General features: G+C 48.8%; 1 protein-coding gene across 2 annotated transcripts in view; it reads left to right on the forward strand.

The window, feature by feature from the left end:
• The window catches only part of CEP63 (centrosomal protein 63), a 117769-nt gene that overhangs the window by 18359 nt on the left and 81613 nt on the right, over window positions 1-17797 (forward strand). For both annotated transcript variants that reach the window (XM_063915558.1, XM_063915559.1), the window contains 2 exons: window positions 4136-4252; window positions 15578-15691. In XM_063915558.1, the coding sequence (XP_063771628.1) occupies window positions 4136-4252; window positions 15578-15691 (231 nt within the window). The remainder of the gene's footprint in view (window positions 1-4135; window positions 4253-15577; window positions 15692-17797) is intronic.

Consider the following 17797-nt stretch of genomic DNA (forward strand, 5'->3'; position numbering starts at 1 on the left):
TCGTGGATAAGCGGCCAAAAGGTTCCTCATTTCTGCCCCGTGACAGAGGGAGAGGAAAAAGGCTGCAGAAATCAGCCAGTTCCCAGGAACAGAAACCCTCTCCCGTCTCTGCCAAGCCCTCAGTATACGCTGGGGCTTTACAAGCAGAATCAGGCACGGTGGGGGGCCCGTCTCAATGAATTTCAGCGCGCAGTGGGCTCACTCGCAAGTAGACCCCTGGATCCTTCAGGTGATATCTCAGGGGTACAAATTAGAATTTGAGACGTCTCCCCCTCGCCGTTTCCTAAAGTCGGCTTTACCGATGTCTCCTTCTGACAGGGAGACAGTTTTGGAAGCCATTCACAAGCTGTATTCCCAGCAGGTGATAATCAAGATACCCCTCCTGCAACAGGGAACGGGGTATTATTCCACACTGTTGTGGTACCGAAGCCGGACGGCTCGGTGAGACCGATTCTAAATCTAAAATCTTTGAACACTTACATACAGAGGTTCAAATTCAAGATTGAGTCACTCAGAGCAGTGATTGCGAACCTGGAAGAAGGGGACTACATGATGTCTCGGGACATCAAGGATGCTTACCTTCATGTTAAAATTTACCCTTCTCACCAAGGGTACCTCAGGTTTATGATACAGAACTGTCACTATCAGTTCAGACGCTGCCGTATGGATGGTCCACGGCACCCCGGGTCTTTACCAAGGTAATGGCCGAAATGATGATATTCCTTCAAAGGAAGGGAATTTTAGTTATCCCTTACTTGGACAATTCCCTGATAAGGGTAAGATCCAGGGAACAGTTGGAGGTCGGTGTAGCACTATCTCAGGTAGTGTTGCTGCAGCACGGTTGGATTCTCAATATTCCAAAATCGCAGCTGTTTCCGACGACTTGTCTTCTGTTCCTAGGGATGATCCTGGACACAGTCCAGAAAAAGGTGTTTCTCCCGGAGGAGAAAGCCAGGGAGTTATCCGAGCTAGTCAGGAACCTCCTAAAACCGAGCCAAGTCTCAGTGCATCAATGCACAAGGGTTCTGGGTAAAATGGTGGCTTCCTACGAAGCAATCCCATTCGGCAGATTCCACGCAAGAACTTTCCAGTGGGACCTGCTGGACAAATGGTCCGGGTCGCATCTTCAGATGCATCAGCGGATAACCCTGTCACCAAGGACAAGGGTGTCCCTCCTGTGGTGGTTGCAGAGTGCTCATCTTCTAGAGGGCCGCAGATTCGGCATTCAGGACGGGGTCCTGGTAACCACGGATGCCAGCCTGCGAGGCTGGGGAGCAGTCACACAGGGAAGGAATATCCAGGACTTATGGTCAAGCCTGGAGACATCACTTCATAAATATCCTGAAGCTAAGGGACATTTACAATGCTCTAAGCTTAGCAAGACCTCTGCTTCAAGGTCAGCCGGTGTTGATCCAGTCGGACAACATCACGGCAGTCACCCACATAAACAGGGTGGCACAAGAAGCAGGAGGGCAATGGCAGAAGCTGCAAGGATTCTTCGCTGGGCGGAAAATCATGTGATAGCACTGTCAGCAGTATTCATTCCGGGAGTGGACAACTGGGAAGCAGACTTCCTCAGCACGACCTCCACCCGGGAGAGTGTGGGAACTTCACCCAGAAGTCTTCCACATGATTATAAACCGTTGGGAAAAACTCGACAGGTATTGCGCCAGGTCCAGGGACCCTCAGGCAATAGCTGTAGACGCTCTGGTAACACCGTGGGTGTACCAGTCAGGGTATGTGTTCCCTCCTCTGCCTCTCATACCCAAGGTACTGAGATTGATAAGATGGAGAGGAGTAAGCACTATATTCGTGGCTCCGGATTGGCCAAGAAGGATTTGGTAACCGGAACTTCAAGAGATGCTCACGGAGGATCCGTGGCCTCTACCTCTAAGAAGGGACCTGCTCCAGCAAGGACCCTGTCTGTTCCAAGATTTACCGCGGCTGCGTTTGACGGCATGGCGGTTGAACGCCGGATCCTGAAGAAAAAAAGGCATTCCGGATGAAGTCATCCCTATCCTGATCAAAGCCAGGAAGGATGTTACCGCAAAAACATTATCACCGCAATTGGCGAAAATATGTTGCGTGGTGCGAGGCCAGTAAGGCCCGACGGTGGAAATTCAACTGGGTCGATTCCTACATTTCCTGCAAACAGGAGTGTCTATGGGCCTGAAATTGGGGTCCATTAAGGTTCTAATTTCGGCCCTGTCAATTTTCTTCCAAAAAGAGCTAGCTTCAGTCCCTGAAGTTCAGACGTTTGTAAAAGGGGTACTGCATATACAGCCTCCTTTTGTGCCTCCAGTGGCACTTTGGGATCTCAATGTAGTTTTGGGTTCCAAAAGTCACATTGGTTTGAACCACTTAAATCTGTGGAGTTAAAATATCTCACATGGAAAGTGGTCATGCTCTTGGCCCTGGCCTGGGCCAGGCGCGTGTCAGAATTGGCGGCTTTATCCTGAAAAAGCCCTTATCTGATGTTCCATTCGGACAGGGCGGAATTGAGGACTCGTCCTCAGTTTCTCCCTAAGGTGGTTTCAGCGTTTCACCTGAACCAACCTATTTGTGGTGCCTGCGGCTACTAGGGACTTGGAGGACTCCAAGTTGCTAGACGTTGTCAGGGCCCTGAAAATATATGTTTCCAGGAGGGCTGGAGTCAGGAAATCTGACTCGCTGTTTATCCTGTATGCACCCAACAAGCTGGGTGCTCCTGCTTCTATGCAGACTATTGCTCGTTGGATTTGTAGTACAATTCAGCTTGCACATTCTGTGGCAGGCCTGCCACAGCCAAAAATCTGTAAATGCCCACTCCACAAGGAAGGTGGGCTCATCTTGGGCGGCTGCCCGAGGGGTCTCGGCATTACAACTTTGCCGAGCAGCTACTTGGTCAGGAGCAAATACGTTTGTAAAATTCTACAAAATTGATATCCTGGCTGAGGAGGACCTGGAGTTCTCTCATTTGGTGCTGCAGAGTCATCCGCACTCTCCCGCCCGTTTGGGAGCTTTGGTATAATCCCCATGGTCCTTACGGAGTCCCCAGCATCCACTTAGGACGTTAGAGAAAATAAGAATTTACTTACCGATAATTCTATTTCTCATAGTCCGTAGTGGATGCTGGGCGCCCATCCCAAGTGCGGATTGTCTGCAATACTTGTACATAGTTATTGTTACAAAAATCGGGTTATTATTGTTGTGAGCCATCTTTCAGAGGCTCCTCTGTTATCATGCTGTTAACTGGGTTCAGATCACAGGTTATACGGTGTGATTGGTGTGGCTGGTATGAGTCTTACCCGGGATTCAAAATCCTTCCTTATTGTGTACGCTCGTCCGGGCACAGTACCTAACTGAGGCTTGGAGGAGGGTCATAGGGGGAGGTGCCAGTGCACACCAGATAGTCCTAAAGCTTTCTTTAGATGTGCCCAGTCTCCTGCGGAGCCGCTATTCCCCATGGTCCTTACGGAGTCCCCAGCATCCACTACGGACTATGAGAAATAGAATTATCGGTAAGTAAATTCTTATTTACATTATTGTATACAGAATAACCAGGGCCTGATTAAGGCCTGTGGGGCCCCCTGTGCAATAAAGTTGTTGGGCCCCCATCAGAATATGGATCCACACTGCCCCCTCCCCCCTCCGGCAGCAGTTCACTGGAAGCCGTGATTACACTGCAGCAGCAGAGCACCAGATACTCCTGCTTCTCCTGCCTATCATCTGCCGCCTCCTGCACCATTGTCCCAGATGTCTCTACAGGCGGTGGCTGCAGCAACTTCAGGGTTGGGAGACCCCTATGTGTGCGGGACCCCCCTCCCCCAGCGGTCACGTGCTGTCACCTCCTATCGCTGGTTCGCCCTATGCAGTAAACGGGTCCTGGGTCAGATCATCGGTTTACCCGTTTACACTGCACCGCGACTCAGGTCCTTCCCAGGACCAACACTGCTAGCTAGCCGGGCTGGATTCCCGGGTCACTCCACCTGGGTAAACACTTTTGAACTGCTCCTCTCCTGGGTTATCACGGCAGTAACCCTTTTGCAGCAGTGTAAAATGGGTATGAGTGACTTCCTAACATAGCTCGTTATTTCCATGCATGTGTGCTTTTTAACAAGAGATGTTTGGATTGCTACATCTGTCTTTACTACAGCTCAACAAGTTGAAAAAAACATATGAGAAGGTTCAGAGGAGACACCAGAGGCTGGAGGTGAAAAGCAAAGTTGAGGAGGAAAGGTCCGAGGTCAGCCGCCTTACACGCAGGCTAGAGGTAAGGAATTAGGAGATTAGTAATAACTTCTGTTTGTTCTTACTTGAGAGTCTTCCTTCGAAGGAAAAGGAGCTGGTATCCGCAAGCCCGTACTGCGATGTCTAATCCATTCATATACAGTGCCACTAGAAAGTTTGTGAACAATTTAGAATTTTCTGAATCTCTGATAAAGATCTGGGCACATTTAGGGTCACATTAAAGTAAAGTCCTAAAAATAGTTGGAGAGATCAATTAACACACACAGGGGTATATGCAATTGCGGTCGAATTCCCGAAATTGTCGAAAAACTGGACTTTTTCGCCAAAAAAAAAAAACCCGAGAATGCAATACAGTACTTTCCGTCAAAAAAACGGACTTTCCAAATTCGACTTTTTGAAATTCAACTTTTTGAAATTCGACTTTTGTCAAATTCGACTTTTCTGCAATGGTACAAATGCGGCAATTCGACAAAAGTATATTCAATTGAAGTTTGAAAATTCGACAACAGTGCTTTTAGACAGTAAATTCGTCATTTTCAATCCGCCACACTTTGATGGGTGAAACCAATAAAAAAAAAATCTCTGACGTCCAAGTGGATGCTGGGAACTCCGTAAGGACCATGGGGAATAGCTGCTCCGCCGGAGACTGGGCACAACTAAAGAAAACTTTAGGACTACCTGGTGTGCACTGGCTCCTCCCTCTATGACCCTCCTCCAGACCTCAGTTAGAATTTTGTACCCGGCCGAGCTGGATGCACACTAGGGGCTCTCCTGAGCTCTTAGAAAAGAAAGTTATATTTAGGTTTTTTATTTTCAGTGAGATCTGCTGGCAACAGACTCACTGCTACGAGGGACTTAGGGGAGAGAAGCGGACCTACCTGCTTGCAGCTAGCTTGGGCTTCTTAGGCTACTGGACACCATTAGCTCCAGAGGGATCAAACACAGGCCCAGCCTCGGTCGTCCGGTCCCGGAGCCGCGCCGCCATCCCCCTTGCAAAGCCAGAAGCAAGAAGATGTTCCTGAAAATCGGCGGCAGAAGACTTCGGTCTTCATTAAGGTAGCGCACAGCACTGCAGCTGTGCGCCATTGCTCCCCATGCACACCACACACTCCGGTCACTGATGGGTGCAGGGCGCTGGGGGGGGGGGGGCGCCCTGGGGCTGCAATAAGAGTACCTTACTGGCAAAATAACACATAATATAGTCATTAAGACTATATATGTGTAAAATCCCCTGCCATATATTCCATAAAAAAGCGGGAGAAGCCCGCCGAGAAAGGGGCGGGGCTATCTCCCTCAGCACACTGGCGCCATTTCCTCTCACAGCTCCGCTGGAAGGACGCTCCCAAGGCTCTCCCCTGCAGTTTCCAGACTTCATAGGGTAAAAAAGAGAGGGGGGGCACTAAATTTAGGCGCAGTATCTGTACATTAATAGCAGCTATAAGGGAAAAATCACTGTATGTATAGTGTGAATCCCTACATTATATCTGTCTCCCCAAAGGACTTTGTGGGGTCCTGTCCTCAGTCAGAGCATTCCCTGTGTGTGCGTGTGTTGGTACGGCTGTGTCGACATGTTTGATGAGGAGGCTTATGTGGAGGCGGAGCAGGTGCCGATAAATGTGATGTCACCCCCTGCGGGGTCGACACCTGAGTGGATGGTTATGTGGAAAGAATTACGCGACAGTGTCAACTCCTTACATAAAAGGTTTGACGACATAGCAGATGTGGGACAGCCGGCTTCTCAGCCTGTGCCTGCCCAGACGTCTCAAAAGCCATCAGGGGCTCTAAAACGCCCGCTACCTCAGATGGCAGACACAGATGTCGACACGGATACTGACTCCAGTGTCGACGATGATGAGACTAGTGTACATTCCAATAGAGCCACCCGTTACATGATTACGGCAATGAAAAATGTGTTGCATATTTCTGATATTACCCCAGGTACCACAAAAAAGGGTATTATGTTTGGGGAGAAAAAACTACCAGTGGTTTTTCCCCCATCTGATGAATTAAATGAAGTGTGTGAAGAAGCGTGGGCTTCCCCCGATAAAAAACTGGTAATTTCTAAAAAGTTACTAATGGCGTACCCTTTCCCGCCAGAGGACAGGTCACGTTGGGAGACATCCCCTAGGGTGGATAAAGCGCTCACACGTCTGTCAAAAAAGGTGGCACTACCGTCTCCGGACACGGCCGCCCTAAAGGAGCCTGCAGATAGAAAGCAGGAGGCTATCCTGAAGTCTGTATATACACACTCAGGTATTATACTGAGACCGGCTATTGCTTCAGCATGGATGTGCAGTGCTGCAGCTGCGTGGTCAGATTCCCTGTCGGAAAACATTGATACCCTAGACAGGGACACTATATTGCTAACCGTAGAGCATATTAAAGACGCTGTCTTGTACATGAGAGATGCACAGAGGGATATTTGCCGGCTGGCATCTAAAGTAAACGCAATGTCCATTTCTGCCAGGAGAGGATTGTGGACTCGGCAGTGGACAGGAGATGCAGATTCTAAAAGGCACATGGAAGTATTGCCTTACAAGGGTGAGGAGTTGTTTGGGGATGGTCTCTCGGACCTCGTTTCCACAGCGACAGCTGGGAAGTCAGCATTTTTACCCCATGTTCCCTCACAGCCAAAGAAAGCACCGTATTATCGGGTACAGTCCTTTCGGCCCCAGAAAGGCAAGCGGGTTAGAGGCGCGTCCTTTCTGCCCAGAGGCAGAGGTAGAGGGAAAAATCTACAACATACAGCCAGTTCCCAGGAACAAAAGTCCTCCCCCGCTTCCTCTAAGTCCACCGCATGACGCTGGGGCTCCACAGGCGGAGCCAGGTACGGTGGGGGCCCGTCTCAAGAACTTCAGCGACCAGTGGGCTCGCTCACGGGTGGATCCCTGGATTCTACAAGTAGTATCTCAGGGGTACAAGCTGGAATTCGAGACGTCTCCCCCTCGCCGTTTCCTCAAATCTGCCTTGCCGACAGCTCCCCCGGACAGGGAGGCAGTGCTGGAGGCGATTCACAAGCTGTATTCTCAGCAGGTGATAATCAAGGTACCCCTCCTTCAACAAGGACGGGGTTACTATTCCACAATGTTTGTGGTACCGAAACCGGACGGTTCGGTGAGACCCATTTTAAATTTAAAATCCTTGAACACTTATATAAGAAGGTTCAAGTTCAAGATGGAATCGCTCAGGGCGGTGATTGCAAGCCTGGACGAGGGGGATTACATGGTATCACTGGACATCAAGGATGCTTACCTGCATGTCCCCATTTACCAGGAGTACCTCAGATTTGTGGTACAGGACTGTCATTACCAATTCCAGACGTTGCCGTTTGGTCTGTCCACGGCACCGCGGGTATTTACCAAGGTAATGGCCGAAATGATGATACTCCTTCGGAGAAAGGGAGTTTTAATTATCCCGTACTTGGACGATCTCCTTATAAAGGCGAGGTCCAGGGAACAGTTGTTGATCGGTGTAGCACTAGCTCGGGAAGTGCTACAACAGCACGGCTGGATCCTGAATATTCCAAAGTCGCAGCTGGTTCATACAACGCGTCTACTGTTCCTGGGGATGGTTCTGGACACAGAACAGAAAAAAGTATTTCTCCCGGAGGACAAGGCCAAGGAGTTGTCATCTCTAGTCAGAGACCTCCTAAAACCAAAACAGGTGTCGGTGCACCACTGCACGCGAGTCCTGGGAAAGATGGTGGCTTCTTACGAAGCAATTCCATTCGGAAGGTTCCATGCAAGGATCTTTCAGTGGGATCTGTTGGACAAGTGGTCCGGATCGCATCTTCAGATGCATCGGCTGATAACCCTGTCTCCAAGGACCAGGGTGTCGCTGTTGTGGTGACTGCAGAGTGCTCATCTTCTAGAGGGCCGCAGATTCGGCATACAGGACTGGATCCTGGTGACCACGGATGCCAGCCTTCGAGGTTGGGGGGCAGTCACACAGGGAAGAAACTTCCAAGGACTATGGACAAGTCAGGAGACTTCCCTACACATAAATATTCTGGAACTAAGGGCCATTTACAATGCCCTAAGTCAGGCAAGACCCCTGCTTCAACACCAGCCGGTGCTGATCCAGTCAGACAACATCTCGGCAGTCGCCCATGTAAACCGTCAGGGCGGCACAAGAAGCAGGATTGCGATGGCAGAAGCCACAAGGATTCTCCGATGGGCGGAAAATCATGTGTTAGCACTGTCAGCAGTGTTCATTCCCGGAGTGGACAACTGAGAAGCAGACTTTCTCAGCAGACACGACCTCCACCCGGGAGAGTGGGGACTTCATCCAGAAGTCTTCCAAATGGTTGTACACCGGTGGGAAAGGCCACAGGTGGACATGATGGCGTCCCGCCTCAACAAAAAGCTAAAAAGATATTGCGCCAGGTCAAGGGACCCTCAGGCGATAGCTGTGGACGCTCTGGTAACACAGTGGGTGTTCCAGTCGGTGTATGTGTTCCCTCCTGTGCCTCTCATACCCAAGGTACTGAGAATAATAAGAAGGAGAGGAGTAAGAACTATACTCATTGTTCCGGATTGGCCAAGAAGAGCTTGGTACCCAGAACTTCAAGAAATGATCTCAGAGGACCCATGGCCTCTGCCGCTCAGACAGGACCTGCTGCAGCAGGGGCCCTGTCTGTTTCAAGACTTACCGCGGCTGCGTTTGACGGCATGGCGGTTGAACGCCGGATCCTGAAGGAAAAGGGCATTCCGGAGGAAGTTATCCCTATGCTAATTAAAGCTAGGAAAGAAGTGACCGCAAACCATTATCACCGCATATGGCGGAAATATGTTGCGTGGTGTGAGGCCAGGAAGGTCCCAACGGAGGAATTTCAGCTAGGTCGATTTCTGCACTTCCTACAGTCAGCGGTGACTATGGGCCTAAAATTGGGTTCCATTAAGGTTCAGATTTCGGCTCTATCGATTTTCTTCCAAAAAGAACTGGCTTCACTACCTGAAGTTCAGACGTTTGTTAAGGGAGTGCTGCATATTCAGCCCCCTTTTGTGGCACCTTGGGATCTCAACGTGGTGTTGGATTTGCTAAAGTCGCATTGGTTTGAACCACTTAAAACCGTGGAACTAAAATATCTCACGTGGAAAGTGGTCATGCTGTTGGCCTTGGCTTCGGCCAGGCGTGTGTCAGAATTGACGGCTTTGTCTTGTAAAAGCCCTTATCTGATTTTCCATATGGATAGGGCGGAATTGAGGACTCGTCCCCAATTACTCCCAAAGGTTGTTTCAGCGTTTCATTTGAACCAGCCTATTGTGGTGCCTGCGGCTACTCGTGACTTGGAGGACTCCAAGTTGCTGGACGTAGTCCGGGCCCTAAAAATCTATGTTTCCAGGACAGCTGGAGTCAGAATGACTGACTCGCTATTTATCCTGCATGCGCCCAACAAGTTGGGTGCGCCTGCTTCAAAGCAGACTATTGCTCGCTGGATCTGTAGCACGATTCAACTTGCACATTCTGCGGCTGGACTGCCGCATCCTAAATCTGTAAAAGCCCATTCCACGAGGAAAGTGGGCTCTTCTTGGGCGGCTGCCCGAGGGGTCTCGGCTTTACAACTTTGCCGAGCAGCTACTTGGTCGGGGTCAAACACATTTGCTAAATTCTACAAGTTTGATACCCTGGCTGAGGAGGACCTAGAGTTCGCTCATTCGGTGCTGCAGAGTCATCCGCACTCTCCCGCCCGTTTGGGAGCTTTGGTATAATCCCCATGGTCCTTACGGAGTTCCCAGCATCCACTAGGACGTCAGAGAAAATAAGATTTTACTCACCGGTAAATCTATTTCTCGTAGTCCGTAGTGGATGCTGGGCGCCCGTCCCAAGGCCCTCATTCCGAGTCGTTCGCTCTGTATTTTTCATCGCATCGCAGTGAAATTCCGCATAGTGCGCATGCGCAATATTCGCACTGCGACTGCGCCAAGTATCTTTGCTATGAAGATAGTATTTTTACTCACGGCTTTTTCATCGCTCCGGCGATCGTAATGTGATGACAGGAAATGGGTGTTACTGGGCGGAAACACGGCGTTTTATGGGCGTGTGGCTGAAAACGCTACCGTTTCCGGAAAAAACGCAGGAGTGGCCGGAGAAACGGGGGGAGTGGTTGGGCGAACGCTGGGTGTGTTTGTGACGTCAAACCAGGAACGACAAGCACTGAAATGATCGCACAGGCAGAGTAAGTGTGGAGCTACTCTAAAACTGCTAAGTAGTTTGTGATCGCAATATTGCGAATACATCGGTCGCAATTTTAAGATGCTAAGATACACTCCCAGTAGGCGGCGGCTTAGCGTGTGTAACTCTGCTAAATTCGCCTTGCGACCGATCAACTCGGAATGAGGGCCCAAGTGCGGATTGTCTGCAATACTTGTATATAGTTATTGTTTAACTAAAGGGTTATTGTTGAGCCATCTGTTGAGAGGCTCAGTTATATATTTCATACTGTTAACTGGGTATAGTATCACGAGTTATACGGTGTGATTGGTGTGGCTGGTATGAGTCTTACCCGGGATTCAAAATCCTTTCCTTATTGTGTCAGCTCTTCCGGGCACAGTATCCTAACTGAGGTCTGGAGGAGGGTCATAGAGGGAACAGCCAGTGCACACCAGGTAGTCCTAAAGCTTTCTTTAGTTGTGCCCAGTCTCCGGCGGAGCCACTATTCCCCATGGTCCTTACGGAGTTCCCAGCATCCACTACGGACTACGAGAAATAGATTTACCTGTGAGTAAAATCTTATTTTAAAACATGTTTTTTTTGGTGTTTTTTTTATTGGTAATAGCATATCTATTTATATTAGAAGGGATTAGGTACTTGGTTTGTCTTTTTGGGAGGCACAAGTATTATTTATATATTTTTTAAATATATATATATATATATATATATATATATATATATATATATATATATATATATATATATATATTTTTTTTATGGAATGGTAAAATTCCGAAAAAAAATGGCATGGGGTCCCCCCTCCAAAGCATAACCAGCCTCGGGCTCTTCGAGCCGGTCCTGGTTCTAAAAATCCGGGGGAAAAATGGACAGGGGATCCCCCGTATTTTTAAAACCAGCACCGGGCTCTGCGCCTGGTGCTGGTGCAAAAAATACGGGGGACAAAAAGAGTAGGGGTCCCCCATATTTTTTACACCAGCATCGGGCTCCACTAGCTGGACAGATAATGCCACAGCCGGGGGTCACTTTTATACAGTGCCCTGCGGCCGTGGCATTAAATATCCAACTAGTCACCCCTGGCCGGGGTACCCTGGGGGAGTGGGGACCCCTTCAATCAAGGGGTCCCCCCCCAGCCACCCAAGGGCCAGGGGTGAAGCCCGAGGCTGTCCCCCCCCCAATCAAGGGCTGCGGATGGGAGGCTGATAGCCTTGAGAAAATGTAAAGAATATTGTTTTTTCCTGTAGTACTACAAGTCCCAGCAAGCCTCCCCCGCAAGCTGGTACTTGGAGAACCACAAGTACCAGCATGCGGGAGAAAAACGGGCCCGCTGGTACCTGTAGTACTACTGGAAAAAAAATACCCAAATAAAAACAGGAGACACACACCTTGAGAGTAAAACTTTATTACACACCTGCCGACACACACATACTTACCTATGTTGACCAGCCGACTGCCACGTCTCCTGATCAGACGATCCGGGGTACCTGTGAATCAAATTATACTCACCTCAATCCAGTGTCCAGATATAAATCCACGTACTTGGCAAAAAAACAAACCGCATTTACCCGGACCACGCACTGAAAGGGGTCCCATGTTTTCACATGGGACCCCTTTCCCCGAATGCCGGGACACCACGTGACTGCTGTCACCGAGGTCCCTTCAGCCAATCAGGAAGCGCAACTTCGTTGCACTCACCTGATTGGCTGTATGCGCGTGTGACCTCAGACAGCGCATCGCAAAGCCTCTCCATTACTTTCAATGGTGGGAACTTTGCGGGTAGCGGTGGGGTTACCCGCGGTCAGCCGCTGACCGCGGGTGACCTCACCGCTGACGCAAAGTTCCCACCATTGAAAGTAATGGAGAGGCTTTGCGAGGCGCTGTCTGACAGCTCAGACGTGCAGCCAATCAGCAGAGTGCCAGGACGTTGCACTCGCTGATTGGCAGAAGGGACCTCGGTGACAGCAGTCACGTGGTGTCCCGGCATTCGGGGAAAGGGGTCTGATGTGAAAACATGGGACCCCTTTCAGTGCGTGGTCCGGGTAAATGCGGTTTGTTTTTTTGCCAAGTACGTGGATTTATATCTGGACACTGGATTGAGGTGAGTATAATTTGATTCACAGGTACCCCGGATCGTCTGATCAGGAGACGTGGCAGTCGGCTGGTCAACATAGGTAAGTATGTGTGTGTCGGCAGGTGTGTAATAAAGTTTTACTCTCAAGGTGTGTGTCTCCTGTTTTTATTTGGGTATTTTTTTTCCAGTAGTACTACAGGTACCAGCGGGCCCGTTTTTCTCCCGCATGCTGGTACTTGTGGTTCTCCAAGTACCAGCTTGCGGGGGAGGCTTGCTGGGACTTGTAGTACTACAGGAAAAAACAATATTCTTTACATTTTCTCAAGGCTATCAGCCTCCCATCCGCAGCCCTTGGATGGGGGGGACAGCCTCGGGCTTCACCCCTGGCCCTTGGGTGGCTGGGGGGGGGGACCCCTTGATTGAAGGGGTCCCCACTCCCCCAGGGTACCCCGGCCAGGGGTGACTAGTTGGATATTTAATGCCACGGCCGCAGGGCACTGTATAAAAGTGACCCCCAGCTGTGGCATTATCTGTCCAGCTAGTGGAGCCCGATGCTGGTGTAAAAAATACGGGGGACCCCTACTCTTTTTGTCCCCCGTATTTTTTGCACCAGCACCAGGCGCAGAGCCCGGTGCTGGTTTTAAAAATACGGGGGATCCCCTGTCCATTTTTCCCCCGGATTTTTAGAACCAGGACCAGCTCGAAGAGCCCGAGGCTGGTTATGCTTTGGAGGGGGGACCCCACGCCATTTTTTCCGAGTTTTTTCCCGTTTTTACCCGATTTTAAAAAAACGGAACAAATCCGTCAAATCGGCCGTTTTTCGGCAGCGGGACTGTCGAATCCGTTTTTTATTGCATATGGTCAATTTCGGCACCCACTTGCCGAAATTACACTGTCGAATTGTGTCAAATTAAAAAACGGCCGATAATTTGCCGCGATTCGCCGCTAATTGCATATACCCCACAATATACTTTTCCATATATTTCTTGATCAGAATGATCCAACTTTACATTTCTTTGCAGGAAATAGTATGTGGCCCTCTAAGTTTCATTAAATGGTGTGATGCCCTTGAGCAGCTATAACTTCAGTCATGTGTTTTGGTTATTGTTGATCAGCCCCGCAAATCAGTTTGGAGGAATTCTGGTTGATGCCTCCTTACAGAACTTCAACTCATGGATGTTACTGGGCTTTCTTACATGTAACCCTGCTTTCTGGTACTGCTACAACATTTCTATTGGATTAAAGGCCGGATCTGTACTCAGCCAGATACATCATCTCTTTTTTTGTAAACTGACTTGTGTGTTAGTGGATTTTGGAGCAAGACAATGACTCTATCTGTTTAGCTTCAGTTCATGGACGTATACCCTGACCGTTTCCTGTAGAATTTCATGGCCCAGTCCAGCATTCATAGTTCCATCAATGATGGCATACTGGTTCCGTGGTAGCAAAACATGATACCTTGCTTCATGGTTGGGATGCGGTTCTTATGTTGGCATAAAATACATACTACACTCCAAGAACATTACTCCCTAAAAAGGCCACTTGAATGAGCTAGAAGACTATTAAGAGAATGTTCTGTGGACAGAGGAGTCTGAAAATAGAACATTTTAGCTTAAAAGAGAAATGTCATGTTGGGAGAAAACCCAATGTTTCTGTGCTATGGACCGATTCAGGACTGATCGTTGTTGTGTGTTTTCACACAACAGGCGATTATCGAACTACTGCGCATGCGATCGCTCGGCTGTTTGCAAGGTGATTGACAGGAAGAGGACGTTTGGGGGTGGTAACTGGCTGTTTTCTGGGAGTGTCTGGAAACATAGGAGTTTCTAATCGTTTTCGGGGGGGGGGGGGGGGGGATTCGTCAGCTCTGGCCCCGATCAGATTTCTTTGCACTGGAGGAGTAAGTATTGAGCTAGGCACAGACTGCACACACTGCACAGAATGGGAAAAACATTCGATGGGGAGCGTGATGCGAACGGTTTTGCAGCGTCCGCTGACTGAGGAGAATTTTCTCACAATGTACACATGCAATCAGACACTTGCACGGGGCAAATTTTCACTTCCCCTGGGCGGCTATTATGATCGCAGGACAATGTATTTCAGGTTTGAAATAGGCCCTATACTCACACCATTTGCCTTGTAAGTGATTGCCCCTCTGAGTTCAGCAGGTGTCCCGCACGACCGCTGAACCCCGGTGGTATTACATCTCCCCCCATATGTTGGCATGTCTGCATTTGTACAGCCTGGTTTGGTGAAGGCCAATGTCTTTAGATATAATCTTTTAACCTTTTCCAGCCTGTTGAGAATTTACAGTTATTACCCCCTGAACTGAACAGATTCTCATACTTATTTTGACAAAGGAATTTAAGGCCAGTACTCACTGGCCGATGGCAGAGAGATGTGTGCTGAGCGAACCGCTCAGCACACATCTCTCCCGGCGCTCAGCACAGCGCGATCTGTGCTGAGCGTGCGGGGGGGAGACGGGGGCCGCTCACTTCACCCAGCGGGTGAAGTGAGCGACCCGCTAGATTGGCCTGCATGCAGGCCAATCTAGCAGCAGCGATAGCGATGCGCGGGGCTGCGCATCGCTATCGCTGAGGGGGCTACACACGGAGCGATCGTGCTTAAAATCTAAGCAATCTAGTCAGATTGCTTAGATTTTAAGCAGCGATCGCTCCGTGAGTACCCCCCTTTAGTGTTGGGTGATATTTAGGACTGAATGGGTGAAAAGGAACATTGTTTTGTGCGTTATTTGATTTATTGGGATCTCTTTATTTTTAGGACTATGATGAAAATCTGAATATGTTTAAGGTCACAATTATGCAGAAATTATAAAGGGTTCTCAAACTTTCTTGCACCACGTTTTACAAATGATAACATGTTTATGCATGCTTGTTACATAGTATATCTGATTGCATAGTAAATGTTTGTTGCTTGTGATTCCTGAGTCTCAAAACATTTGCAAAATCAGAGAAATTATATTTGCAAAGCAAAATCCATTTAGGTAAAGGTTAGTAAATGGCTTTGCCTAAATTGTCCTATACCTTTTGTAAATCACTGTATTGTTTTAAAATATGTGATATTAAGTATGAGGGTTCCTTCTAGGAGTTCCGGCAGAGGTCTCTGGACTGGGAGAAGCAACGTCTGATTTATCAGCAGCAGGTGGCAGGACTGGAAGCGCAGCGCAGGACTTTAGCTGAACAGGCTGAGATATACCAGGTACAATGTACCAGGATCTGCCAGTTTTACCTTTGTTGTTAAATTGCCATTTGTTTCCTCAAAGCTGTTTTTTCAAAATGTGTGCTGATGTCAATGGAGGTAATTCAGATCTGATCGTAAATTTAGTACATCTATGATCGGTTACTCTGACATGCGGCGCGGGACGCTCAGCACAGGACTAGTCTGCCCGCATGTCAGGCCCCCCCATAAGGGTGCAAAAGCATCGCATGGCATTTGCACCCGCCGAGTAGCTCCCTGCCTGCGTCCGGGTTGGAGCAGCTGCTGTCGCGGCCCGCCACCGAAACGTTCCGACCATGCCTGCGATGTCCGGACCGCGCTCCGCCAACTACGTTCTAATGCCATTGGCACGCCCCCTCCCGCCCCGCGACCGCCTCTTCCTGTCAATCAGGCAGAGGCGATTGCAGCCCTGAGATGTTGTTAGCATCTCACTGGGCCTCCGGGGGTGCGTGTGCGCACTCCACAAAGGGCTACAGACTGCGCGATCCAGTCTGAATTACCCCCAATGACAGACTCCAGAGACAGTCACAAGCCATTACAGACAGATCCTGAGAATGTAATCGTTTCTGCACAGCAATCAATAGAACCATGCAGTCCTTTTATATCTTGCATCTCCCCGATAGTCACATGTTCACTGGGCCCATTTTCAGGAGAGAGGGCCACTGGGTCTAAGAAGACTCTGATTAGCATTTGGTGTAAAACTAAAAACTTTAAGAATTGTAACATAAGAAATACTAGGTGTCATGGAAAAAATAAATATTCACCTTAACAAATTATTGTTCAACCAGCACGCAGAGATGATAAACATTGACTAGGAATTTGTAATATAGCTTAGTATGCAGCCTTTCATTAAGGGTTAGGAATATAGGAATAACTAACAACACTAAGGTATTGTAGGTAGTGATGGTTACTATTTTAAACTTTAAAAAAAAATGTTTTTTTGTTTCAGCTTGAACTAAACCCAAAAAGGTTGCAGTTGTTATTGGTTGTTGCTAGGGTCGAGGACTTTGGGTATAGGGGTAATGGTAAGGACAGGCAGAGAAGAGAGAAATGAGAAATGAGACATGGGGGGTAATTTAGACCTTATCGCTCACTAGCGTTTTTTTGCAGCGCTGCGATCAGGTCAGAACTGTGTATGCACCGCAGTGCGCAGGTACGTTGCACGGAAACAAAGCGGATGGTTGCTGTGTGATGGGTTTTATGAAGAATCCATTTGCACAGCCGATCGCAAGGAGATTGACAGGAAGAAGGAGTTTGTGGGTGGCAACTGACCGTTTTCAGGGAGTGGTTGGAAAAATGCAGGCGTGCCCAAGCGTTTGCAGGGCGGGTGTCTGATGTCAGTTCCTACCCCGGACAGGCTGAAGTGGTCGCAGCGGCTGAGTAAGTCCTGGGCAACTCAGAAACTGCACAAAGTTTTTTGTACCGCTCGGCTGCACATGCGATCGCATACTTGCATAGCTAAAATACACTCCCCGGTGGGCGGCGACTATGCGAACGCAGGACTACAAAAAACAGCTAGCGAGTGATCATGTCTGAATTAGCCCCATGGTACGAGAGGTTAGTTAGGGAAAAGGTGGGGAGAATGTGGTGTCAGGGTGCAGAGTAAAGGAGATCTGCCAGAAATTGGTTTAAAAAAATAATCCAAATTGAGATCCATGGGGGCAAACACTATAGAATAGAGCCATCACATAGAATCCACGTAATATGTTTTAGGTTATGTGTGGTCCAAATGAAAGCATTTGGTGAGGGGATATAAAGAAAAGCAGTTGGTGTTTGAGTATTGAGTTTGTAGCGAATCAAATCTTGGGAATGAGTAGGAGCATTAGGGATCAATCTAAGCAAGCAGGGGGGGAAATGGAACCCTGCAATGATGTAGATCAAATTTTAGACAACGCTCCGTTGCAAGGTCTCCCAGTCTGACCTTTTCAGGTTGATTATGATTAAGTAAAGTGCTGTATAAGAGCAACCGTAAGGCTGGGTACACACCATCACGACCTGATGGCAGACCCACCGTCACTGACAGAGCGGATGATTCAAGTAATTAAACGCAATTACCGATCAATCACTCGATGTGTCGGTGAGGACGCC

This window comes from Pseudophryne corroboree, chromosome 4 (assembly GCF_028390025.1).
Source record: "Pseudophryne corroboree isolate aPseCor3 chromosome 4, aPseCor3.hap2, whole genome shotgun sequence".
NCBI classification, from domain to species: Eukaryota; Metazoa; Chordata; class Amphibia; order Anura; family Myobatrachidae; genus Pseudophryne; species Pseudophryne corroboree.